General features: G+C 40.1%; 1 protein-coding gene across 8 annotated transcripts in view; it reads left to right on the top strand.

Annotated features, from left to right (window-relative positions):
- MYO1D (myosin ID) overlaps window positions 1–26,296 on the top strand; it is a 157,860-nt gene that overhangs the window by 47,421 nt on the left and 84,143 nt on the right. For all 8 annotated transcript variants that reach the window (XM_068919001.1, XM_068919006.1, XM_068919005.1 and 5 more), the window contains exons 12-16: window positions 2,733–2,803; window positions 4,045–4,119; window positions 5,782–5,914; window positions 16,863–17,029; window positions 21,645–21,852. In XM_068919001.1, coding sequence (XP_068775102.1) covers window positions 2,733–2,803; window positions 4,045–4,119; window positions 5,782–5,914; window positions 16,863–17,029; window positions 21,645–21,852 — 654 coding nt within the window. The remainder of the gene's footprint in view (window positions 1–2,732; window positions 2,804–4,044; window positions 4,120–5,781; window positions 5,915–16,862; window positions 17,030–21,644; window positions 21,853–26,296) is intronic.

Genomic DNA, 26,296 nt, shown 5'->3' with positions numbered 1-26,296 from the left:
GCTCTTCTACTTTGGATTAAAACAAGGACCTGATTTCATTTCATAATTTGCTGTTGTAGACTGCAGTTGTTCTGTCCAGGTACTATAAAGATCTGTGTAGATCAAAGATGCTTCTGAAGAATTAAAGTATGCGTGCTGATATGTTATGGGAACAGCTCCCATCTTTCAGCCTCAGTTAATGCTTCACTGCTCCCCTGTAGAGCATGTTGCACACTGGCTCCATGTGGATAAGCTCTAAGGGGCTGCTCTGCCCTAAATAGTAGTGTCCTAGTTTGTGTACTGCATATCTGATCTGCTGCTGTCTGCTTGGCTGTCCTGGTGAAAGCCAACAAACCAGGAAGAATATTGGCAAGCATTTCCACTACGAATATTTGTGGCAACATTTTATGTTAATAGTAATTTTATGTTAATAGTAAGCTAGACCTGTGCAAATGTTAATTATTCCTATAATACTTCTCAACATCACAGGCTCAATCTCTTTGAATTATAATTGTTTTCAGTAGATCTTATAATTCCAAAGGGTCAAGTGCAGTGACAGACAGTACGTGAATTCCTAAAACTTCCAACAGTGGAAAGTTCTGAATAATGTCAATCTCAACAAGCTGATTGTGAAGCTAAGAGTATGAGAAGGTCCATTCTGGTCCACCTGACTGACTTGATATCTTCCAAACACTGGGTAATAGTGAAGGTCTAAATGAGAGAGGAAACTGGGACAAGCATGTAGTGATAACTTGGTGCTCTGCAGTCCAGAAACTTCCTGAATAAGCAGTGATGTCCTTAATAGCCTTTGTCCAGTTTCTTTTTTCTTTATTTCTTTTTCTTTTTTTTTTTTTTTTTTTTTTTTTTTTGCAAAGTGTACCACAGCTTGGTTATTTATGTGTAAAAAGCTCTTTCCTTCCTGTTTTCCTCCCTCCTCCTTTTTCCCTTTTAGGTTACATTTGTGCCTTGTAGCTCTTGAACAGGGAAATGCTGTGTCTTCCATTACACCTCCATGTCGTTTGTCATCATCTTTCCTAGCCTGAAGAAGCTTAGCGCGTTTGGCTGTTCCTTCTGTGACAGTCGGTTGATGACTTTTGCCCTTCCTCAAGCCTCGTCCAGTTTCCCCTCTGTCTTTTTTGAGATGGAGAATTGGGAATAGTCTTTCAGAGTCCATCATTTTACTGTGAACTTTGGCTTATCTTCCTGTGTATCACTCTGTTGAATTCATTTGCTTTTTTATTACCCTTATGTTAGCCTCTGATGTCTTCCTGCAGTTCTTCATGTTCAGCCATGGTTTTTACTTCCTTGAATAATTAAGTATTAGCAACAGACTTGATCACCTTATTATCCTCTGTTTATGGCTCGTTTAAATCTGCTAACAGTGTAGACCTCAGCACAGGCCCCTGTGGGTCTCCCTGGTGAACTTCTACTGTAAAAGCAGACCATTTACTGTTATCTTCAGTTTCCTGTCTTTCAAAGTTTTCTGTGTGCGGACCCTTTCTCTTATCTTTCATAGCAACTTAATTTTTTTGAGTTGCTAGTGAGCAACCCTGTGGAAAGGCTCTTAGAAAGGCGAGCAGACTATCAACTGTATACAGTTCCTGTTTTTTTTTTTTTTAATAATTTCTACTGATTTACCCAGTAGATGCAAAGTTCACAGGGAAAACATTAAAAATTAACATCAAGTTAAGCTGTCTTCCAGTCTCTCCAGTATCCGGTGAGTTTTAAATGAGAGGTCTATCCACCTGGTTGCGTACCATCTGGTAGAGGCAGTTGCTTCTTTTTGTTATGTTTTTGTTTGTCCTGTACCTCTTCTACTGACATGTTGGTTTGAGATGAATACTTTGGGTGATTGAAAAAGTCATTAGAGTCACTCTACCCTCTTGCTGGTGAACACAGCTGCAAAAAGAAAAATTGTTTGATTTTTCTGTTATGGCCTCATTTTCTCCGTATTCCTTTTGTACCATGGTCCTCTATCAGCCCTACAGACCCTGGCAGGCTTCCTGTTCCTAACGTGCTGGACGACTTATACCTTTGTAACCTTTTACGTACCTGTCACTCAAACTTTTTGCTTGCTTGTGTTTTTTTTAAATCTAATCTGTCAGTTTGAGTCAGTCTATTTTCTACTCTTGGACACAGAGTAAGCTTTTTGAAGGACATCTTGCTTCTAATAATCTCTTACCCTGCAGTTCAGCCATGCTAATTTCCTCTTGCATTTTCCCAAGACTTTTGGTAAGGTGGTAAATATTTATTCCTAGCCCTCAGTGTTTTCAAATGGTGCCCATGCATCCTGCAAAGACTTAACTCGTTTATCTGCCCCTTTGGACTTTAACAAGAAAAATCATTTTTATGGTGTTCTCCTTTTTTAAGTAAGCACAGCATGATGTGTTTTTTTTGGCTTCCCTTATTCCTGACGCCTTTAAAAAGGGCGTTAACTAACTCCTAAGTGAGGATCATCTGTGTATGCACAAATATTCCTTTTGCTCAATGGCAATTTTGAGGTAGTATTTTTTTTTTTTTTAACTAAAGTTGTAGGCTCTTGCAACTAGATTTTGTACAAACATGTTTTGTTTTTCTAAAACATCTATGAAAAAATTTATTAAAGGAGTATTACAATGGAATTTCACATCCTTTCATGCATAAATAGAGGGGAATAATCATGGTTTTTCCTTTCCACTTCCAATGCAAATTGTTCTTTCACAAAGCTTGAAATTCCAAGGGTGATGTTTTAATGTATGTGCGATTTATTTTAGCTTTGTGCAACTGACAAAATCCTGGAGTTTGATAGAGACTTTCGAATCAAGCACTACGCTGGAGATGTGATGTGAGTTTTTTCAGAAATAAAGTTGTACCTTCTATTTTTGTCTTTTAACCAGCTTTGAAGTGGTACAATGTTCTGATCTAATGCTGCTTCTGGTATGAACCAGAAATAGCTGTCATGCAGAATTATAGAGTGCAGCAATTGCTTATCAATTAAATCTTATGCTAGTTTCTTGCTATACAGAATATCATTTTATTCTTGGAATTGAAACAAAAGGAGAATATGTGGGGGGAGAAAATGCTTCAGGGGTAAAAAAAAGTAAAGCTAGCACTGTTTATTCAAGAAAGCTATACTGAGCTAATAAAATGTTTTAGACATCTGTTTCATACCATTATATAGCTCTCTAGCTTTAGATTCTCAAATCAGTTTGAGCAGACTTAAAATACAGGGTAGTGTTAAACTGAAATAAATGTCAGTACAAGGAGTCTTCCTCATTCAAGTTAAAACGTTTTCTGTATTAAAGCTTACAACAATTGCTGTAGTATTTCATAGTGATATGGAGCAAAATTAAGTAGAAGTGAAAGATGCCCAGATATTAGAAGCTGTTCACTGGGAAAGCCATTGTCAGGAATATCACTGATAAGATTTAATGGTTACTTTAGGATTGTGCAACTCGCTATGCCAGCAGAATCCAAAGGGAGTTAATGAGGAAAGAATTTGGGATTTTTTGCCTTTTACATTGGGATTAAATTTACCTTTAATTTGTAAAAGTAACCAGTGCAGTCTTACTGGAGTCCATTCAATGAAATTGGATTTTGGTACAGATTCCTTGCTGAATGATTGCTGATAGACATACCCACTTTTGAAAGTGACAGACTAGACATGTGGAAAAGCAAAACTTACCTGTAGGATTTAGCACAAACACAGGCTCTGGGTTTGAAGGCAGAACTCGTGAGCCTAACTCGTGAGCCTAACTCACGAGCCTAACTCTTAAGTTTGGATGGTCTACATCTTGTCCAAGTCCTTTTTTGGGTCGCAGCCATCATGCTCTTCACCTGCATAGTTCAAATAGCTTTCTAAAACTAGGTTCATATTCTCTCCCCACAAGAGGTGGAAAGCTAAGCACAAAGATCCAAGTCCCGCACAGCACTTGTGCAGCAAATTAGTGATAGGTTAGAAAACAGAACTGGATTTCTGATTGGCATCTGTCTGTAGGAGTGCAAGGATACTGATTCCACAGCAATACCAGCAGCTCAGAAGAGGACTCTGCTTCTTTGCAGTTAAATCTTATTTTCTTTTCCTAGTTACTCAGTCACTGGATTTATTGACAAAAACAAGGACACTTTATTTCAAGACTTCAAGCGCCTCATGTACAACAGGTATATATTTATAGGTATAAAAATATTAATGAGCTTCCTTTTAAATCTTACTTGTCAGCATCCTTTTTTTATAGAGTGAATACTAGAATAGCTTAATACTTTCACTGATGCAATCTTTGCTGCATGTGTGGCACGAGTGCGTTAGCTGTTGTAGTAAAAGTTGCTTTGGGTTTTGATGCTTTTTTTTTGTTGTTTTGATGAATATCCACCGTGACCTGAAAGCTCACCTACTATGGTTTTTCAAGATAAAATCCTTATTCTGTGCATATTGCTTTTTCTCTGATATAACCTTTGATTTAACTAAATTTGAAGTGTTTATTTGAACCAGACTCATTGTAAAATCAAGACAGCTGTGTAGAGATTACCTGTGCTACTTGATTTGCCATTAACCCATTTTTGGACCAGTTGCAGATGCAATACTGATATATATATAAAAATAAATATATATATATATATTATATATATATTTTTTTAAATCAGTGCTAAAGCTATTGAGTAACATTAGGTCAAGAACAGGTGTCAAACTCCAACTAGAAGTCCATTTTTTGGAAAAAAAAAAATTGGAGTGTGAGGGGAAAAAAAAGCAAGTAGATTTGAATCAGTTTCATTTGTGCTTTGACATGACAAATTTAAACCATATAGTCACTTACCATAAATACTAATAAGGCACCTGAAATTTGCCTTTGACAAGCAAATTTGAAATCATATCAGAATGTGTATGCAAGTGCTCCAGAAAACTCTTCCTTGATGACTGGCATTAAACGCACTTTAAGCAAAGCTTGTAATAGGTTGAGAAGGACAACGTTTAGAAAAGAATTAAAGTGGAAGTCAGCACAAAATAGCCTAGAAGCTGCTTGGACAGTTCTGTTTACCTTGTTTAAAAGCTAGTACAACTATTAACTTAGTTTACAGTCCTGTCCTGTTTACTCAGTGTACTCCTTTGAACAGTCTTAGTCTTCATGTTTTCAAGACTTCCTATTAATCAAAAAACCTACAAAATATTTGCTGCTTAGAAGGCTTATTAAATGTAGCCTCTGGTTTCAGCTAAGTCTTGGGGAATGACTAGTCACAAAGACCACTTAGGGCACATTAAAGCATGTGATAGATTGGCCATTAGATCGCTGCAACCGCTTTCAGCTTTTGTCCGTTCCAGAGCTCTTGCCATCCATCATGGCAGTTTTACCTCCCCTTCAGCCCTTCAAGAAAATGTAGGCTAAAATGTAGAAATTATTTTATACATCCAGAATAGTGCAGGAGTATGGCTTGAAATCAAATACTGAGTTTCAAGGGAGGATGTTGTGGGCTGTGGTCTTACTCTTTTCTATTTTGATTAAATTCTTCTTTGTGTTTGTGTCAGTGAGGCAGACTTTGCTTTTGATAGATCACTTCTGCAGTATTTTTGCTATCCCATTAGTGCACATCTCTATCTGAAGAGGAGAATGCACTTGTCATTCTTCAAGAGTATTTAGTTGTAAGCTTGAACTATATATTGCTCAAGAGCACAAGATGTTTTGGCCAGGAATGTCATACTGGTTTGGTTGATGTATTTTTGAGCTGAAAACACCAGTAGATTTGGACAGAAGCAAACTGTTGAAATTTGAATTTAGTGGACTGTTTATTGCTCTGCTGTTAGACTGTGCAATTAAAGAGATTATCTTTTAGCTCTAATCCTGTGTTGAAGATGATGTGGCCCGAAGGTAAACTGAGCATCACTGAGGTGACCAAGCGACCTTTGACAGCTGCTACTCTTTTTAAGAACTCCATGATTGCACTAGTGGACAACTTGGCATCCAAGGTAAATACTTCTGTGTCAAAACTGACTCTGACTTCTGATTGCTTGGGTGTAGCTTCTCTGTGGAGAGACTGTCATGTTCCTGTTGTTGTAATCAATTTGAAATACAAGCTGATCAATGCTAGATTAGCTATGATTTTCTCAGTGGGCAAAATGACTTCTGTAAAATTAAAGACAGACCTGTGTGATTTCCTTCTTTCCCTTCCTTTGCTGTGAGAGAGGGCAAGAAGTGAGACCTTTTTATGTTACTAAATTTTCTGAGCGGAAAGTATTGATTTGGTAAGCATAGCTTTGTGTGAAGGGAGTTAGGTGGTGGGATGAACTCTGAATGCGGCTATTTAAATGCAGGGCACTAAGCAGACGAATGAGCAGAGTGATCCCTCATGTGAGCAGAGGTCACTAAGAAGTATTTGGATGTTACTGCTACTGGGTGACCTTGCTGGACTCCTGGCATTTTGGTAGTGATGTGGAAGGGGGGTGCTGACCACAAAAGAGGAGCAATGACCCCAGAATGATGGTATATGTTAACAGTCAGAATAATTAAGCAGTAATGAGCAAGGTTCAGACTATCTTCTGGGGAATTGTGGTAGCAAGGGAAATGTTAGTGGCCCAAGGTCTGGAGGCGGGGACATGAACGCAGATGTGGTAAAGCTGGGAAAAGATCTGTAGAAAGATTATCTTTTTTCTAATAAGAGGAGCCTGAGAAGAGTTTAAGCAAAGGTTGAATTTTTTGCCTGCAGTGGCAGATGCATGACTAATGGAGTCTTAATAGCCGCTATGTGGGTCAGATCATGGTCATACAGTGCTGACAGAGAACACAAAAAGAGAGAACTATCTACACTGGGAATGTTCCTATCTACGTAGGAAATGATATATTGGTCTATGTTTTCCAAAATTAGCTGAAAACACATTTGTTTTATATTTTTGAATTCTAGTCCTGGAATGGGTTAATGATTGGCAGTAAGTCCGTGGGAGGGTGCACAAACCCAACCAAAATGGACTTGAGGTGCTCATTGAGCTTCCTCACAGAGGAATAAAGCCTCATAGCTCTCCCCAGTAAGTCTATGACTAAAGGCTGTTAAAGGGGGCCCTAGTTAGCACAAGACCAGGCCTGACTTTAGGCAGACACCGTTGGTAGAAGATGAGAGAGGTCCTCCACCACTGCCTGTGCAGCCAAGAGCTTTCCTGGATGGTGAATCATAAACTGTTGGCAATGAAGAAAGTGACCTTGATGGAAGCAGGCAGGGGATAGACTTTACCTTAGCATGATTTTCCAAGGAAACAAGATGTACATGATCTGCTGGTCCCAATAGCTTTGTTGGCCAGCCCTAGCTTAAACTTGGTATAGAACCCAGAAAGTTTTCTCCACGTGTTGTGAAAATGAGAGGAAAAAGATTGATTCCAGCCACTTGTTAATGCAGTTCTCTGTTGTGAGACAGCAAAAAACAGACCAGTCGTGTTATCTCTTGTCAAGCCAAACAGATAGAAAACCTGGAGTACTGCAGTGAGGTGGTTCAAGCGATGCAGACAAAAATGCTGTGGGTATTGTATGAGTGGGTTGTGATCAAGGGGAAGGGAACAGGGAGCAGTTGGCAGGAAGATTCAGCAGGTGTTCATGGAATAACTTGATCTGCTTGTTTATTTGAAAAATCATTCCAGGTCACCTTATATTTGGACAAATACAGTAGGCAAAAGAATGCCTTATGTTGTAGTGGTTGGACCAATTCCTGCAATTCACAGTGGGGAGATGAAGAGTTTAAATTGCACATTATCCATCTTGAGTCAGTAGGTACCAAAATTCATCATGGAAGGCTACCTGGCTTACGTGAAATGAGTTAGTTTCAGTCTATTTGTCATCAGTATCCCTATTGCCCATAGCAACCTTTTTCCAAGCATAGGCCATAAACAGAAATTATTTTTCCAAGTCAAAGTTAAACTGCTGAGTTCACTGGAACTGTGTGTCTGAATGCATTCCTCTTAATAGCAATGGAGAAAATTGTCTTAGTGTTGCATTTCCCAAAGAGTTAGGGTTCCTGTTAAAGGGAAGGCTCTCCCTGACCTGAGGTGTTCATCCGGACTTAACAAGGGCTCTTGCCATGCAGTAAAAAGCTAAAGGCTGTAGTGTTTTATGGCCAGTCTTTAGCATAACGGAACACTGGAACGAAGGGGGTGAAATTGGGGAGTTTAAACAGCAGACTTGCAAATGCAAAAGTTTGCATGCCTAATGTTCCTTGCTGAAAGGTATTTGTAGATACTTAAGTTTGCAAAACTGGCTTATGTAGTTGGGCTTTAATTGTTTTTAATGGGGAGCCTGGCTTTCATACATCCTAAACTAAAAAATTTGATGAGACTCTTCCTGAAACCAAGCCTATGTTACTTTAAAGGATCTAAATTTTGGGGTGTTCTAAAAAGCATAGACTGTTTAAATAAGGGTCCTGAACACAAATGTTGTCTACTTCAAACAGTAAAACCAGCTTCAAAGAATTAATGCTGCTGTTTGGGACCGTTGTCAGGACCCTGGGGGCACTAATAGGCCTTAATGGCCCTGGCCAGCCTCATGTGGAGCCAGCCTCCATGACCCACCCTGGCTACAGACCCACTGAAGCTTGGCTCAGGGCCTTCAGTCTCCGCCTGAGCTACCTCTTAAGGCATGCCAGTCTCCAGCTCGTGCCTCTGCCTGGCTTTGGACCCTGCTTATCCAGACACTGATATGTGGCTTGCTGTCCTGGCTTGATCTCGGACCTGCTCAGCAACCACTGAGTCTGATCCTGACCTGTGGATTAACTTCCTGGCTCGACCTCGGACTTGCCTCGTTACTACAGATGATCTCAACCCTTGGTTGAACCTGACCATGATCTCTGGGTTTGCCCATGTACCTTGCTTGGGCACGATGGGACTGGGCCTTGCCCTGCCAGCCCTGTTATCCCAACTACCCGTCCCTCGCTGCTCCCTGACAATTGTGACCTCAGGACCTCTCTGAGGTGACTTTTTCAGCAGTTAATAACGTGCATATTATTAGCAAGCTAAAAGCTCAGGGCATTTGAACCATGTTTTGCTACCCACTGGTTTTGCCCGAATAAATGGGATACTTTGCCTGAGTCATTGCTGGTTTGGATACTTGTCTCAGCTCTCCTGCTTGTGCTAGGGGCTGGAGAATGGGTGAACTGTTGTTGCTGGGCTGGCTAAACCACTGCATCTTTCAGGAGGATACCACTCATTGCAATTACTGGTACTGTGGTTCCTTCCCTTGGGTTGTATTACTCATTTTTCCCATGCTTAGCTCGGGACCGACATTGTACTTCTGGGGATCCAACAATGACAACTTCTGCATGTCTCACTGTGGTTTGGACCCTGCAGGACTTTTCTGGGAAGCTTGTGGTAACAGCTGATGAAAACCAGCCCTTTGAAAACGGTGTTGCACAAGTGGTGGGCTAGCTACTACGGTCTACAGATGTCAGAGGAATGAGGTTCATAGGGAGAGGTAATATCAGTAGTTCATGATTTTTTTTTTTTTTTTTCAACTATTTCTCAAAAACCAAGGTGAAGATAGGCTTGGATTTTGTTGCAGTCCGAGCTGGTCATTTACTGACTTTATCTGAGTGTGCAGATATGTAAGTGCAGTTAGTGCTACTTTTCTCATTCTAACCTGGAATTCCACCTGGGCACTTTGCTCTTGTTTAATATCTCTCTCTAAACTGCCTTAAACCATTTTTATGTGCTCTATTTCTACAGTACTTGAACATAATGACAATCTAAAAATGCCTCTTCACTGTTACTTGCTTGGCCTTCTAGAAAAGTGGCATTTTTTTGCAGAGTCAGCAATACCTTTAAACCTGTCCTTTGGGAGAACAGTCCCCAAAGATGCTAATTTGGTGGGCAGCAATAAGTCAGAAGGCAGTTGACTGAGCTGTGAATCGCCATGTGGCACGCTGAGAGAATTCCTTAATGACAGTGTATTCACTGTCAGATTTGGGGTTTTGTCTTCAGAAGTGCCCTTGTCCATGTGTAGCTCAGGTTGGAGGATGTCTGTGTGCTTGTGGCTTGGTGTTAAGGGCAGCGTGTCCTGCAAGTGGTCCTAGACCAGCCCACTTGAACTAGGTGAGGAGGACGGGACATGTCTGGCATATTTCATCTGTTCCATCCAGGCTAAATAGGCTCAGGCATGCTCTTTGGCGATGTTTCTCTAAGAGTTTATATGCCAGCTGAGGTCGAGATCTACCTTGGAAAGATAAAAACGTCTTAGTCTGTATGGATCTGCTCAGGTATCTTCTCCCCAGTAGACATCTTGGACTTTTTCTAAAGCTATTTGCAGTTCTCTTGGGTCATTTGTTTTTCTGTTTCTTGCTCTGCTCTCCATTTCCCTGCCAAAAAAAAAAAAAAAAAAAAGAAACATGGAAACTGTTACACAAAATCCTAATTAATACCAACACTTTTTCAGCTTCCCATGTTAATCTTATTTCCTGAACTCCTGAGCTGACAAGGGATCTTGCACTGTTTTTTCCCTTACAAATTGATTCTTGAGTTTTGCTTTGCTGGCTGGAGAAGTTTCTGTGGATGCTATGTTTGTAGAAATCTGCAGGTATCGTTGTGTTAGAGTGGAACAGACTTATGCTTACACATTGAGGCCTGAGCGCGTGAAGTGCTTTTCTCAAAGTGACAAAATTTTGAAGTCCCAGATTTTTGAAATGGAAGATGTTAAAGGATAGGAGAAGAAAGAATAAATAGAGAACTTTAAGAAAGTTTTAAATTGTCATATGGAACTAAATTAATATAACAAACCATAGTGTTTAGTGTATTTGTGTCAATGAGAATTAGATATTGTTGAAAATATTCAAAATATAGTTTATTGGGCAGATGTGAGTTCAAGTTCATATTGCCTTAACTTTATTTTTAATTAACAACTTTGGATAACTTCTCATCGTATCAGAAATTAAAGCTAAAATTGACTAGACAAAGAACCATCTAATGCTGTAGGAACTACAATGTTTCCAATTTTTGCAATAACCCCTTTTTAAATTCTGTTTCATTGCTATTCTGGTTTAATTCTAGAGGTCAGTGATGAAGCAGAGTTCTGAAATTCCTGTGACGAAGGGGCAGGTGATGTGGTTGTTATGTAGAATTTGAAAGTGAGACTTTTGAGCATATGATAGACTGAATTCTATTTTTGGATTTTGTGGGCTATGCAAATATAGGTAAGTCATTTTAGTTCTCTGTGCTTCAGTTTTCCTTGAGTGAAATTCAGATAAGAAACCACATAAATGTCAAATTTGTTGTAAAACATAGTACATGTTGAATGCTTTTGCCAGGATGAGTAGCTTAAAAGCGTTGATAACCATGCAAGAGCTGTTCACAAATACAGATTTAACCTTAGCTTGTATCTACACTTGTCCTTACAAGTATGTGATCTCACAAATAATGCTTTTGAAGGATGCTGAGTTGAAGTGGCTCTTCTCACTACTGGTATCCTAAAAACACTATAATCCTCCAAATGTACACTGTGAATCTTTGGGCAGAAAGGTGTGGTAGATAGAACTAAGTGTTTTTGGGGGGGGAAAAAAAAAAGAAATAAGAAGATAGCTTTACAGAGTTGCTGTATGACATTTCTCAAGCACATGATTTTCTGTCCATGCTGATCTCTTGAGGATTTGGTCTTTTTTTGATGGATTACTTTGGGTGGTTTTTCTTGTTCTTTTGAACACTCACACTGGAAGTCCTTTGGCTGACACTGTTATAAATGATAAGCTTCTCCAGGAACTCTCTTTAGATGTTCTTTTTTTTTTTTCTTTTCTAACTCCTTTTGTCTGATTTTTTTCTTCCATACCTCTCCTCTCCTATCCATGTTGACAGGCTTCATCTCTAGTAAGTTATCATGTTAACATTGTGACTGATTGGACATATCCAGCACAAATTTGTCAGCTCTGTGTCCTAGCCTTCTCTCATCCAATGAGCCATAAACTATGAAAAAGAAATCTCTCAAAGAGGAGTTGGTTAGGATGCAAAGAGTTCAAACTGGTTTCTTTTCTTTTAACTTTACAAATCAAGCTTGATTTAAAAAAAAAAAAAAAAAAAAAAAAGAGAGAGATTGCTGTTAGGCATCTAAACAGCTTTCAGGACTGGGGCCTTTGTGTCTCTATATTTCAATTCTTCTGTTTATAAAATGCAACTTTGAGTCTTGACAGCCTCAGGGTTCAATAGTGAGAATGGGATAATTATCTCCCTGAAGAGATGAGGCTGGTGGGATTGTAAGCGTGGAATAATCTACTCTAGCATTTACCCTAGTAGCTTGCATTGCTGAGAGGTTTTAATTGCACTGTAATTGCACTGATAGATGATATCCTGTCTGCACAGGAACTTCCTGTTTGTTTTCCAAAAGGAAAGCAGCATTTTGCCTTCTACCTTCAATACTGAATGCAGACTCTGTCACTCTCTTCTTTGTCTTGGGCTTGAAGTCATGAAGCATAGATTTTTGCATTGAGATATGTTGCATATTTGATTGGCAAAGACATAAGTGACAACCCAAACAGACTTATCTGCATGAGGTAAAGGGAATTTATGTATTCGCAAAAATGCATAGCTGTGAACTGAAACACTATAATGGCACTAATGAGCAAGTGAGACCCTTTTTCTCAAGGTGGAGTGGTGGGATGCACTTTCTTGACTTCATGCTCTAAATGAGCTCTTTAACTTGCTTCCTGCTGTCCAGTATGCTCTCAAGTTGTTGCAATTCTGTAGATTGTATGTGTAATAAATATTTGTGCTATCAATCACATCAAAATATCTATATTCATCTTGTTACCCTTGTGCTGTATCTGATGTTGAGGGCAGATTTGGCATGTTCTGGCTTTTTTCTGATGTTAGGGACCCTATTGCTAGCACCAGGGCAGCTCTGTGCCTAAAGGTGACTAATGTGTGGATGAAGAAGTGGCCCAAGCTGAATATTAGCAAAAGGAGATGGGGAGAACTGCAGACCGTTCACCTCTGCAATTGCAGACTCATTCATAGCTTCTAAGTTCAGCTGTAATTTAGGGAGTTCTCTCAATTTCCATAAATAGCTCATTTCCAGTTCGTTAGGAGACTCATTATGGCCGATAAATGACCTGGCCTCTGTTTCTCACCAGACAATTCAGAGATTGCTGCACAGAGATTATCAGCTGCAGGCATCAGGTCCAGCAGACTCCTACTGCTCAACATTAATAGCTGCTATGAACACAGCAGACTAGTCTTCTGCTTCGACTTCCTACACAAATTAAAATTGGTGTTAAGTTCAAATGGGCTGCTTTTACCTTCAGAGCTTGATGTCCAAGAGAGGATTTGAAGAGCTCAGGTGACAGCTGTGTTCACATGCCATGGTGGAGTTTTACAGCTTAGTAAAAATTGTCACCCATGCAGGTTGCCTGTTCTGGGAGATGGTAGGAGGCTGTTGAGTGAACAGAGACTCTTGTAAACCTTATTGCCTTCCGCTTTAAGTACAGAGATCACTTTCAGGAGAAAGCCCAATAAGTTAATGCATAAATCTCTTTTAAACTCTTAGAGCTGCCCTTCCAGAGAGCTCAGCCAGTTACTTGGAAGCAGGACAGTTTTCTCCACTGTGCGCAAGTTTGCCTTAGCCTGTCTGGTAAGGAAAGGAGCCAACAAGACTCTGAAAGAGCTATCCTCGAAGCACTTTGTGCTTCCTCTGTCAGACAGAGATTAAGTCACTATGTAAGAAGGAAAATAGCGCTTGAATTTATATTGCCCACAGCAATAGCTTTGCATCTTTGTTGGCCCATGCACTCCCCTCGGCTTCCTCCTGGCTTGCTGCATGAAGGGCTAGACAGAACGTGGACGCTGTCAACTCGTGTATGGTTGGTTGGTTTAGATTTTAATCGCTCTCCTCAGTGCTGTTTTCCACCAGCGCGTTCCTACCCCAAGGATGACCACCCAGGAAAAAAGCACAGCTTGATGCTGTGGATCGCATCCCTAAGAAAGCAGTCCGGCACCTTCCCAAAAAGGTCCAGTCTCTTGCATCGGTTTCCAGGATATAAGGCTCTGCTTTTCCAAGGCCTCTGTATTTTAGCCTGTTCATATTCATTAGTGTGTGGAAGCTCCATTTGCCAGTCATTAATGCTGCATACCTCCAGGTCATGTCAGGACTACCCAGCGTATTCAAGGATGATCTCATTTTCTCAGTATCACTGAAGGGAAAAATAGCAATTTGGGCCCTTGCATTATCCTAAGTTTAGGACAGTGACCTACAAATCACAGAAAATAGGGCTAAAGGGGACCTTGGGGATGCATCTAGTTCATCCCCCTGTTTGAGGACACCACTGCCTACATCTTTTCAATACAGAGGCTTGGCCAGTCTGTTCTCTCCAGGGATGGAGGTTCCCCTCCTTTCCACAGACATCATGTTCCTGTTCCTTACTCTCCTGGTGTCTGATTTGAATTTCTATGCTCTGGTTAGAGCCAGGTCGTCTTTGTTTTAAAGCAGAGTACTTATTTCTCTTCATATCTGCCCTTTAAGTATATTAAGTATAACATTGGGATGGTGGTGGGTCTCAGTCCTTATAGACTAAAATCCACTTACCCTCCACATCATATTTTCTAGATCTTTTGATCATTCTTATTCTCTGAACTGACTCACCTCAGTTTGCAGCCCACTTGATCTGCAGTGCCCAAACTGAATGTAATGTTCACACAAGTAGAAATCTGAATTTTTTTCTTTCTTACAAGTAGTTTTCCTGTTCATATGCCCCTTTGTTAGAAAAGCATGAACTTGACTTATGTTCAGCTAGGACTTGCAGATCTTTTTTTAGCGCTAATGTCTAATCAGTAGTTTTTCATTCTTTTATTGTACAATTATTTCTGTCTAAATGTAGAACTCTGCATTTGTCCATGTTGAATTTATGCCATTTTTTTTCTAGACCTCTTCTCCCATTTGTCAAAGTTGTTATGAGTTTTTACCTTGCGCTCTGAAAGTATGTTGTGTGCACATTTAGTAAACACACTATATTCCTTCATGCAAATCACTCATGAAATTGTCAGGTAGTACAGGACACAGAACAGTCTCTCGTGGAGCACCTTTGCTATAGCCTTACGTTTTGAGAGCGGGAGACTCGTTACTCTGAGAACGGTTTTGCAAATGGTTCTGCAGCCACCTAACAGTTTCTTCTAGTGCAGGAGAAAATTGCTGAAATTTAATTTCTGATTATCAGACGTGATTATGAAATTTTAAATCAGGTAGTGTTAAGATTTCAGACAGACAACTGATCTCCCTTTATCATAATGTTAGCCTTGCCTTAAACTGATTTTTGAAATACTCAAGTTTAGGTACATCTTTAACATGTCCTCGGAAGCAAGTCTGTGGATATATTATGGCCTTCTGACTTGAAAGAGTTGGGAGTCCTTCTGACTTGAAGAGATGGGAATCCCTGTTTGAGTTCTCTCCTTGGCAGTGGCTGCTGCCAGCCTACAAAATATGCCACTCCTTTTGCAAGGACTTTTAAAAATATATATATATATTAGTGTTATGAGAACAAAATTGTACCTTGAAAAACTAAGGTGAGCCTTTTTTTGACCTTTTATGAAGCTTAGTCATTGCTTTTTCCTCCAGTGAAGCTAGATGTGGGAAGCTAGATGTGGGATAGAGGATGAGGCCTAGCCTCTTCTCCGTGGTGCCCAGCAACAGGACAAGAGGCAATGGGCAGAAACTGAACCACAGGAAGTTCCATCTGAACCTGAGAAAAAACTTCTTCACTGTGAGGGTGACAGAGCATTGGAACAGGTTGCCCAGAGAGGTGGTGGAGTCTCCTTCGCTGGAGATATTCAAAAGCCGTCTGGATGTGATCCTGGGCAATATGCTCTAGGTGACCCTGCTTGAACAGGGAGGTTGGACTAGATGATCTCCAGAGGTCCCTTCCAACCTAAACGATCTGTGATTCTGTGATAACAAGGGCTAACAATGAGGAGAAGGAAAAGAATGAACTTCAAAACTGAGCATGATGGAAGCACTTGAGTTGAAAATAATTATAGACTCCCTCTGCAAGCATTGGTGGTGCTAGTTTATATTTGTGTGTGTGTATATATATGCATATTTGTATATGCATAAATGACAGTTGCCTTTAATCTCATAAAAATTAAACATCAAAACCAAAAATCCTCTAGCAGGACTGTATGTGGGACTTACCTCTCATGATTGCAGGTTGATTAACAGTGAAAGGCATGCAACCTTGTGGGATTCTGACCTTAATTCTCTCATGTCAACCCAGTTGTCATGGAGCAAGACCATGCGGGCAGTGTTGGAGTAAAGCTCCCAGACCCAATGTAATGTTCTTTGTTATGTGCAACTCCAAGGTGGTGCAGAAAGAAGAGCTAACGTAGAGGCTTGCATTTGTCCTGTAGCAGGTCTCTCAGAAGATGTGTTGCTTGTGATGAACTGGGCTGGAAGGTACTTGGTTTTTGTCCTGCACAGAGTAGTGTTTAGGGATTTCCATCATTCAAGTATGTTGCTACAGCCTTTAGAGGGGCTGCATTCAACATATTTTAAAGATAATAGAGCAATCCAGACTTTTTTTAGATGTCAGTATTTGAAAAGCCTCATATTTTATCATCAGACTAATGCATGTATATTATTTGCTGTGTCTTTTATGATGGCGATCTTTGTTATTATCATCAAAGTATGTAGAGAAGAGGGATGTGAAACTGATTTTGATGTATAGCAGAAAAAAGGACAGTTTAACTTGTATGAGTAACATTGATTCTATAGTAGATCTTGTTATAGTCTGCTAAGGGGAGGAACATGTTATGCACCAACCTTCAATCTTTTCTATTCTAACCTTGTAAATCCTGTTAAGAAATCAAACCTCATTCAAATGACTAAGGTGGACGGACGTTTTAATTTTTTCAGTTGGAAATTGCTGCATCTGCACAGGCTTTTTCTTTGAGTGAAACTCAGTTTGATTTGTCCCCTTAGGAACCATATTATGTCCGTTGCATTAAGCCCAACGATAAGAAGTCACCACAGCTCTTTGATGAGGAACGTTGCAGGCATCAGGTTGAATACCTTGGCCTTTTGGAGAACGTGAGAGTCCGTCGAGCAGGATTTGCCTACCGCCAAACATATGAGAAGTTTCTTCACAGGTAAGAAGGGTGTTGGCAAGTGACTGAGTTCAGCTTTTAACAAGACAACTAGGACATTTGAAGGAGGTGTGCCATTTGGCTATCTCCCCTCGAGTAAAGAGTAAGTCCTGAATCCTCTGGGCTTGTGATGCTCACTTTTGATCATATGGGGGTATGGGCTTTTTTTGGTTTTGTTTTTTAATATCTACTATTGAGTAGAGTAAAACGTGAGTCTAACAGGGAGTCTGGTTGTAGTCTCATTTTGTGGCAGCAGATGTGCTTTCTTGGCCCTAAGACAGGTGTGACCTCTTCATGATTCAATTCTATTGCTGTCTTAGTCTCTTCAGAATGAATATGCGAGGAGGATCATCCCCAGAGCATAATCCTAAAATGAGAACTAATTAACTTCTCTTTTTCTCTCTGAATATTGTCTAATTGTTGAAGGGAGAGAGGTGAGCGGACATTGTTTGTCTTGAGAAGTCCATACTGGTGCAGAGTGACATTATGCGTGTGCAGGAAGGAAACTCTGACTTTATCCCTTCTTCAGTCTTTCAGTTTTTAATAACTTGACCCCATTAAAACATGTTTTTAATACTTCTTGCCCTCTTTATTCCTACCCAACTTGTGTCAAATGGAGTATTTTAGATTCAGATTTGTCTTACAGCCTCAGTCAGCATGGGTACTAGAGGATTCATCATCTTACTGATGAAATATTGAATTGATTTTGACTTCTCTTATTGAATCAAGTGAGAAATGGACTCTGAGGGTAGAAAAAATTTAAACTATTTAAGCAGTTGGGATGTCATGTGTTAGAAACAGAGTACTGTTGAAAGATCCCTTGCTGTTCACAGTGAAGGCTTGCCTGGATATTTCATGATACCTGAAGTAAACTAAAGGGTATGGCTTAACAAATACAGCTTACAGGAGTGGTAAATTGTATATCTATTTTCTTAAACGTTATGCAGTGGTTAGGGCTTGCTTCTGCCCTCACTTGTGGAATTCATTACAACTTGTAATGTTTGTATAATTACTTTTAATATAAACAGCTGCTTTGTTTTTAATGAATGTTTGATGAGATTCTGTAAGGTTAAGATCAGAAGAGGTGTCAGCAGCCAGTAAACCAAATTAGCACATGGCAACTGGTACAGCTTTTATAGGCTATTGTAACACTTGTGCGGCAGAACCCTGCAGTAGGATTAAACTTCTGAAGTGCAAGATATCATATACTGTGTTTGCATGCCATAGTATTGCTCTCAGTTGATTTTAGCTTACGTTAACTTTTCTAAATCTAAAAAAATCTTCTGGCATGTCCCTTGACGTTGTTTTTATTTTTTTTCCTTAGGCAAAATTTTTTGTTCCTCACCTTTGGGTGAGGACTTTGGGTGAAGAGACTTACCTCTTCAAAGGGACTGGGTGAATATGATTTGTGGTACAAGCCACGCATTTTTGGGATGGTTTCTGGACAGAGATCACAAGGAATTTCTCTTCCTTTCCTGATAGCTCCATTTTGGTGAAAGGTTTAATGACAGACTGAGAGCATGGCAGGGGATCCAGGCCCTTCAGCTCTGAACTCTTGCACCACATATGTATTTTTTTCAAAGACAGACCTAGAGTGACTCATAAGAGGTGACTTTAGGACATAACCTAATGTCATCTCTTTGCTTACATTTGGGAAAGTTCTTATAAAAACTCAGTCCCGCAAACAGTTGTCAAACTGCCTTACAGGCCCCTGAAGCTTTCAGATTTGTTGAGCCCTGCTCAACAGGGAGAAGTCTTGCCTAAGCCTTAGACAATCTGGGATTCGCAGGAGCTGTTCAGAACTTGCTTTCTGCCCAGGCTGACCTCCTCTGGGCTTGTCTTCCAAGGAGCTCCCAGGAGGTTTGGAAGTCTGCCCAGTCAGATATTGTTGCCTTATGTTTTGTTGACCTCTATTTTTTTGGAGTGTGGGAGGGGATGAAGGGCAGATGTACACACACACATATATGTGTGTGTGTGTGTGTATGTAAGTAATTTTCCTTTCCATAGGAAAAGAACGAGTTTGGTGCTCTTTAGCTCTAAAGCACTGTAGGGTAGTCGATACCTGGTATCACGTGGAAGGAGATGACGTGAAGCTCAGTTAAGACCATTAATGAATGTAATTTTCAACGTTTCCTTATACTTGGGAAGATTCTTATCTGAGCCCTATTTAAGAACGGATTAAATAAACCAATCTGCCTTTACCAATTCATGGAAAATAAGATCTAAATAATTTTCTTTGAACCTAGAGATGTTTTGCTTTCACTTCTTAAGTACATCTTCAAATTGGGTAAAGTGCACATCAAGACCACATGTCTTAATAAACTGGACCACAAGTCTTAACACAAAAAATGTTGAATGTTTGTGTTTTAGTATAAACCTTAGCTCTGAAAAAATGTCGAGTGGATTTCAGAAAGGGGTGTGGGTGAGGGAATAGGGGAGAGTGGCGCCTGTGAGGCCCCTGTGGGCGCGTGTGTGTGTGTGAATGTAATCCAATGCTTTCTCTTATAGGCATCTACATGCCTATTTTAAGGCAATGTTAAACATAGCATGAAAAAAAACACTGAGATATCAGTGAACTGTGAATGGTGGTGAAAGAAAGGTGTGCTTCATGTGCAGACCCCAGTATTTTTCAGGTCTCTCTCAATTTTAGGAGTGTTATGCTGGGAATCGTAAGCTTTAGTAGCAACCTTGTGCATGTCAAGTGTTTCTATAGCTAAACAGAGAAAAGGAGAAACAGAGGCAGTGTGGAAATGGATGTTTAATGTATGAGTGACCTTGAAAGCTGTCGAGATCTTTAGGCAAAAGGAAAGGCGAAGGGTTGTGCTGTCAGCAAGGAGATTTATTTTGGGTTCTGCCTCACTATAATTAGCAGTGAGGTTGGGATTTTGACTTGTTGTGGCATCCAGGTCACGTTCTTTGCTATAGGGAAGGAGTTAGTGGCATTGCCCTGCACGTGCCATTGGATAAACGAGAAGACCCACCACAATGTTATATCACCAGTCCCACCATTTATGGTCCAAGAGGGAAGTGGTCAGATTGGCTTGGGATCTCTTTAAATAACATAGCCCCATTTTTGTTGTAAAGGAGGGAGAGAATTTGAAATTTCTTCTTTTGCTGGGCAGGTTTTCAGTTCTCTTGACATTTTATCCTATTTGCCTGGCCCTTTAGCTGAGCAGGTCTATTTAATAAAAGGTGGCTTTGCACTGCCACCCTGGTTGTCTTTTTTCCCCGAATGTAAATATCTTGCGGTGGAAGATTTTTTCCTACTCGGATCCCAATAAATTAATTATTGGAGGAACATTTTTCCTGCTAAGAGTAGGAAATAGAAACCAGTGAAAGGGTTTTGATATCTGTATGAAATATTTATGTCTCATGTGTGCTTGTATTTGGGAGAGGGAGTACTTCTGCCAGCCAAGAATAAATGCAAAGTCTTCTGTTAACGAGTCTGAGGTATCTTTTAATATGCCTGTTTTATTTATCAGGAAGATGTCTAGTCTCTCTACTGTAACCCTCGAGCTGACAGTGTGCCCTGTTTAGACAACATGTGTTCATCTCCATTTTTTTCCTTCAAAGGCTTATTTGGAAAGGTTAATTTGATGAATTCAAGTGACAGTGTGGTATATTTCCATTCAGCTTTATTTTAGTCAGTTGAGTATTTCCTTTTTTAGTGTACCCACTCTCCCATAAGGGTTTATTGTTTAGTTCATTTAATAACAGCTGAAAATTCTGAAAAATATGCATGTCTAAGACATTAAGATTGATGCTTGACTTGGATTCTTTTTTTTAAATAGAGAAGTGGGTAAGATTGCTGCATGCATGTTTTATTTAGAATATGAATATGGATGATAATACAGTGAAAATGTCTATCGCATTTTTGATTATGTTCATAAATCATATGCAGAAAATTAATTGTTGCTTTTTGCAAGCACCTATTTATCCATTCAGCACTTTTCAAGGGTGGTAAATCTTGTGGAGAGCAGAATCTGATATTGTTATTTTGATGTTTGGTTCATAGCTGTGTTCATTTCCAAACTGCAACTTCTTTCTTCATGTGAAAAGTTGTTTGGAAAGTCCAGACTAGAGTGAATGATTCAACAGCCATTACAGGCATTAGTGTTTGTACTACCTGTGGCAGTTAGCTATCTGCTACTTTGGTTAAATAATTAAATTCACTCAAAATGGTAAAAAAACAATGATCAAAAACCTTATTTGCAGGATTTTTAAGTCTAGATTTTCTGACTAAACAGTTGATTGTGGTTGACTTCTGACGCAGAGTGTGGGTAACCCAAACCTTTCCTTCTCTGGGGAGAGTGCTGAGAGAGTGAGTAATGGAACTGCCAATTCTACAGGAAAATAATGGTGAGACTTACCATGTCGCATCAGTTGTGCGCTGATGAAGTGAGCTCCTCACAACACTTGTTTTCAGTGGATCACAAAATCATGCCTCTCTTACATACTCTTTGATTTCTTTTTGGATCTTCTGACACAGCATGTCTGAATCCTTCTAAACCTGTAGTCAATTTTATGATAAATTATATCATAATTATTACTAAAATGTGTTGATGATTGACCTCCTTAAGAACATAGATGATAAATTTACATTTCTGTGTAATTCCAGATACAAGATGATCTCAGAATTCACTTGGCCCAACCACGATCTCCCGTCAGACAAAGAAGCAGTGAAGAAGCTCATAGAGTGCTGTGGATTTCAGCATGATGTTGCTTATGGGAAGACCAAGATTTTCATCCGCACACCGCGGACACTGTTCACCCTGGAGGAACTGCATGCCAAGATGCTTGTGAGGATCGTCCTCTTCCTACAGAAGGTAAAACTTAGTTTCAGTGCATTAAAAACTCAGTTCAAGTTCCATAAAACACCTTTGCTCCCTTCTCAGGCTTACTTGCAGAAGTGACAAGTCTACACAAATCAAACTACAGTTTGATTACTGCTTGACTTTTATTTTTATTTTTTAAAGCTCTTTCAGTAGTGATCTGTGGCTGCATAAAAGTCTTGATGTGATATGATATACTGTGATCTGTAGAACCCATAAGATTTTTGGATGTTCTTATAAAACTTGCTCTTTGCTCAATGAGAGTAGGTCATGTGAAAACTTAAAGGAACTTTTATGGATAAATGTAGAGGGCTGTTGAACAGTGAATGTTGAGAGAGGCTTACATGCATAAAAGTATCCGTGGGTCCATCGCTGATGGCATACATTAACTCTAATGGTAAAACTTACTGGAGAGGGAGGGAGAAAGAGAAAGAGAATGAGAAAAGGGAAGGAGAAAACTCTCCCTGGAGGCCAGCCAGGAAGAGAAGCAACAGGATCCCCAGGTGAGCATCCTCCCTGGATGTCCTCCACGATGCAGTGTATGGTCTCCCTCATCATCCTTGACCCACAGTAGTTATATAATTTTCATCAGGACCTGCTCAAACTCCCTGCTGGTTGCTCTTCTGGTGCTGTTAATGCTGATTGGCACATACATTGATTGGGGCAGGCGCTGCATGCTGACTGGTTATTGAGCTTTGTGCACACATGTTATTGAGTCCCCTAATAGGCGGGGTGAAGAAAGGCTTTGCGTGTTGGTGGCAATCACTTCCCATGAGAACCTATCATAACAGTGTTGGAGTTTGAATGTGCAAGGCCAGGAGAGTTACAGCACAAGAACAGCAAAGGAAAACACTGCCCCAGAGGCTCTAGAAGGTACTGCCTCAGCAGTGTGGGTGAATGAATAACAGCTGTGAGTGAAAGGCAGTCTACAGAATTGCAAATAGAAGGCCCTTAGCATTAGGAAGGGTAAGACACCTAAGGTGCTGTGCAGCAGGACCCCTGCATGTGTCTCCCCCCTCCGAAAGTGGGATTTGAGCTCATGATCTTTCTGTTTTTGTCCTTGAGATAAATAATTTGACATTCTATTACTTCAGGGCGAAACACATCTCAGATTTTGCTTATGAAGGTACTCTTCTAAGCAGTGGGAGTTTGTTATGATTTGGCTAACTCCTAAATCATTTTGGTGCTTTTTTGGGACTGCAGCAGTAGAAGCTGGCTTTGTAACCTCAAAGGCAGTAAACTGAAAGGAGGAAAAAAAAAGCGAAGAGCTGGTTTTCCATCAGCTGCAATCTCACATCTACCATTCTGCTTCTTTGAATATTCTTAAATACCATAGGAAGGAGGTCTGAGGTTTCACCACCACTCCTCAGAGGTAACATACAGCCAAAGAAACTTCCACTGTGATGGGACAGACTCTCTTCCCTTTTGGGAGTTTTGCTTGTCAGTCTCAAGTCGAGGCCAGTGAGTTGAATTCAGTTTCTTTCAGCACGTTGTCTAGCTCCTACCTGACACTTACTACTTGCCAAAAACTGTTCTATATGAGCGTGATCTGCCCACCAAAGAAGCAACAACCTCCAACTTTCACAGCCACAGGAATGGTAGAAACAACTTTATCTGCAATAATAGGGATTATTGACTGGTTGTGTAGAAGACAAGATTTTTAGAAATTGTTTCTTAAAATGCTTTTCCTTTGTCATTCTTGGAACTCGGGAAACAACAGAACTTCTGAACCCTGTTTTGTCTGTCAGAAATTGAAGCTGCTGATATACAGTTATAAAAACTGTGCAGAAAAAGGCTACTCTAAGCTATTCAGTTAATGTGAAGTTTACCCAGACTTTCTAACCACAACACTTTCGGTGAAGAGGAGGACCCTGAAGGGAAAACGTTATCCCGTGCAAGCTTTAGTAGTTTTGTGAAACACTCGCATTTGTTAGGTTAATAATGCATTTCCTTCCAGTATGGCAACAGAAAGTGAGGAGTCCAGAGTTGTATCTGTGTTGGTATTTGTTGTGCCAGATTGCATACGTTATCTTTAGTAAGGAATTCTGTAAGTTTGTATACATGTGATTAGTTTTTCTGGAAGTGTAAAGTTCAGACTGCTTAAGGACTGCAGGACCGGCCTGTTTCTGAGCTTTTTGGTCCACTATTTTCTGCTTGCCCTGCTGATGAGGTTCACACAGCAGTCTTAGACTACTTGCCGTCTTCTTCCTGGTCTCTCACCTGGAAATGGCAATGTACTTTTCTGAAAGTTTATTCTGATCTGAGTAGCTTCAAGCTGTTCCCATTCGTCTCTAAGATTTTTGTGGATAATTAGCTCCACTTGCACCGTGCTCACTCTAGTTTCCTGGAGGGAGTCCCCTGCTAGCAGCTACGTTTCCAAGCACATTGGTCTTATTTGATGCATTCAGTCAATTCATTGGGTCATGCCACTAGTCTTGGAGATGCTTTCTTTTCATAATGATATAAGGGGAGCTAATGAGTTCCTTGTTGAATAAAGCTGCAGGGGGGACACCTTGCTCCCAAGTGACCTGAGTTTTCGTATTAAACACCTGAGGAATTGCGAGGTGACCTCTTTTGAAATTAAAAGATGCAGTTACTGGAGAAAAACTTAAACGACCCAGTCTGTCTGTGCTGTGGAAACAGACGGTGTCTTGCTACAAGGTGAGCACTGAAGCTCCTCCTTCAATAAAATCTGCTAAACAGTGGGAGGCACAATTTTGACAGTAGCACGTCAATTTTTGTGCAATTGCTACTGGCCTTTCCTTTCAATGGAAACTTCAGAATTATGTAGCCTGTACTCTCATCTGGACTGGCTTCAGCAGACTTGAAGGAGAGCAGGGCTAAAGATTTTTTTGCCTATAGAAGATAAGTACCCAAGCAGGAATAATGGAACAACTCTCTGGCTCTGGAATGCATTTGGTATAGTATTACTGTGTGGCAACTGGCATGCTGGAATACACAGAGTAACTGCAGTGCTTTTGGATTTTCCTTTCTCTTGTTGGGACAATTGGCGAAAGTGACAAAAATTCAATTCCCAGTGCACACTGTCTTATGGCCCACAAACCTCCCTCCCCTAGTTTTTCCATGCCCATGCACAGAGAGGGGACTGATACACATCTCTGTCTGGAGATGTCTTTCCCTTCCGGCCAAAATAGCCAAATAGGACAGCTGGAGTCATCTTTTTGTTACTTTTCTCTGAGAAATCTCTGGTGAGATTCTGATAAAGGTCTGTAGGGAAAGGACAAGCTCCTTCTGAAGTACTCAAGTTACAATTTTCTTGATGGAGTAAAGTCTTCAATATGAGCAGAGCTCCATTTCTGTAGCTTAACCCCACTGTGGTTCACCTGTGTTTCTGTTTGTACTTACTGGGTGTTCTTCAGCATGCTCTAAAATGCTTGCAAAGTGATGGAGAGCAGCACTTTAGAGTCCTGGACTTGCATCTAAAGCCAAGAAACACAAATGAATAGCAGCTCATCAACAAAAGAGCACATGCTGGCTTGACGTTTATAGGTGCATAATTAAATACTTTGCAGAGTGTTTAAATCTATCTAGAAAATGCTTGCATTTTTATCATGAGTTCCCTTCCGTTTCTCTTGTTTCACTGTTGCATTTCATGTTCTGTTTTGTATTGCAAAGCACTCCTGTGTTAATGTACCAGGCATGTTCAGCTACCAGTAGATGGGGCGCTTGTAGACCAGCAGTGCTGAAAAAGGAGCAATCAACCCAATAAAAAATAGCATCTGAGACCAAGGATCTGAAGAGGCCTTCTCAAAGCGCTGAAAACATCAAGGCAATTTTGCCTGTCTTAATTTCTCTTCTCAGCTAGCTGAACAACAGTTCATGAAACACTCACATGAAAGTTTCATTCTTGCTGCCTGTCCTTACTTTATTTTTGCCTATAAGCATCAAAGCCTGATTAAGACAAATTGTGATGCTCATGAGGGCCAGAAGATTAAATCTGAAAGGAAAGGGAGATATGAGCTTGGTTTAACCAGAAACATTTCAGCCTTTTGTTGCGTTGGATTTCCTCAGATTAGAATTTAGCAAAGGAAAAGACAACTGTAGATAAAATGCGTTGTTGTGGCAATAGGCACTCATGTGTTGAAAAACTGAGGGGAAATAGTAAGGCATAACCTTAAAAGCAGCCGATCACAGACTGGGTTCCAATAACAGTTTTTTTTGCACAGAAGTGGTTTTAAATGAAAGAAGGATCTGCTTGTAGCGGTTCTGCTTCTTGGTTGTTTTAAATGTACGTCTTCAATTCTAATTACTGATATTATGTAGTTTATTGCTGTCATACAAAACAAAAGGCTTTCAAAAGGAGACTTTGTAATTATCTTAGGAGCTTCATCTCGTGTATAACTTTTAACCCTCAAAATAATACTGGTTCTTTTGTTTAATAAATGACAAGAATTTGCTTTATATGAGTTCAGTTAAA

Source organism: Struthio camelus, chromosome 25 (assembly GCF_040807025.1).
Source record: "Struthio camelus isolate bStrCam1 chromosome 25, bStrCam1.hap1, whole genome shotgun sequence".
Classification (NCBI taxonomy): Eukaryota; Metazoa; Chordata; class Aves; order Struthioniformes; family Struthionidae; genus Struthio; species Struthio camelus.
Note: the sequence above shows the minus strand (reverse complement) of the source record. Positions and strands in the feature narration are given on the sequence as shown.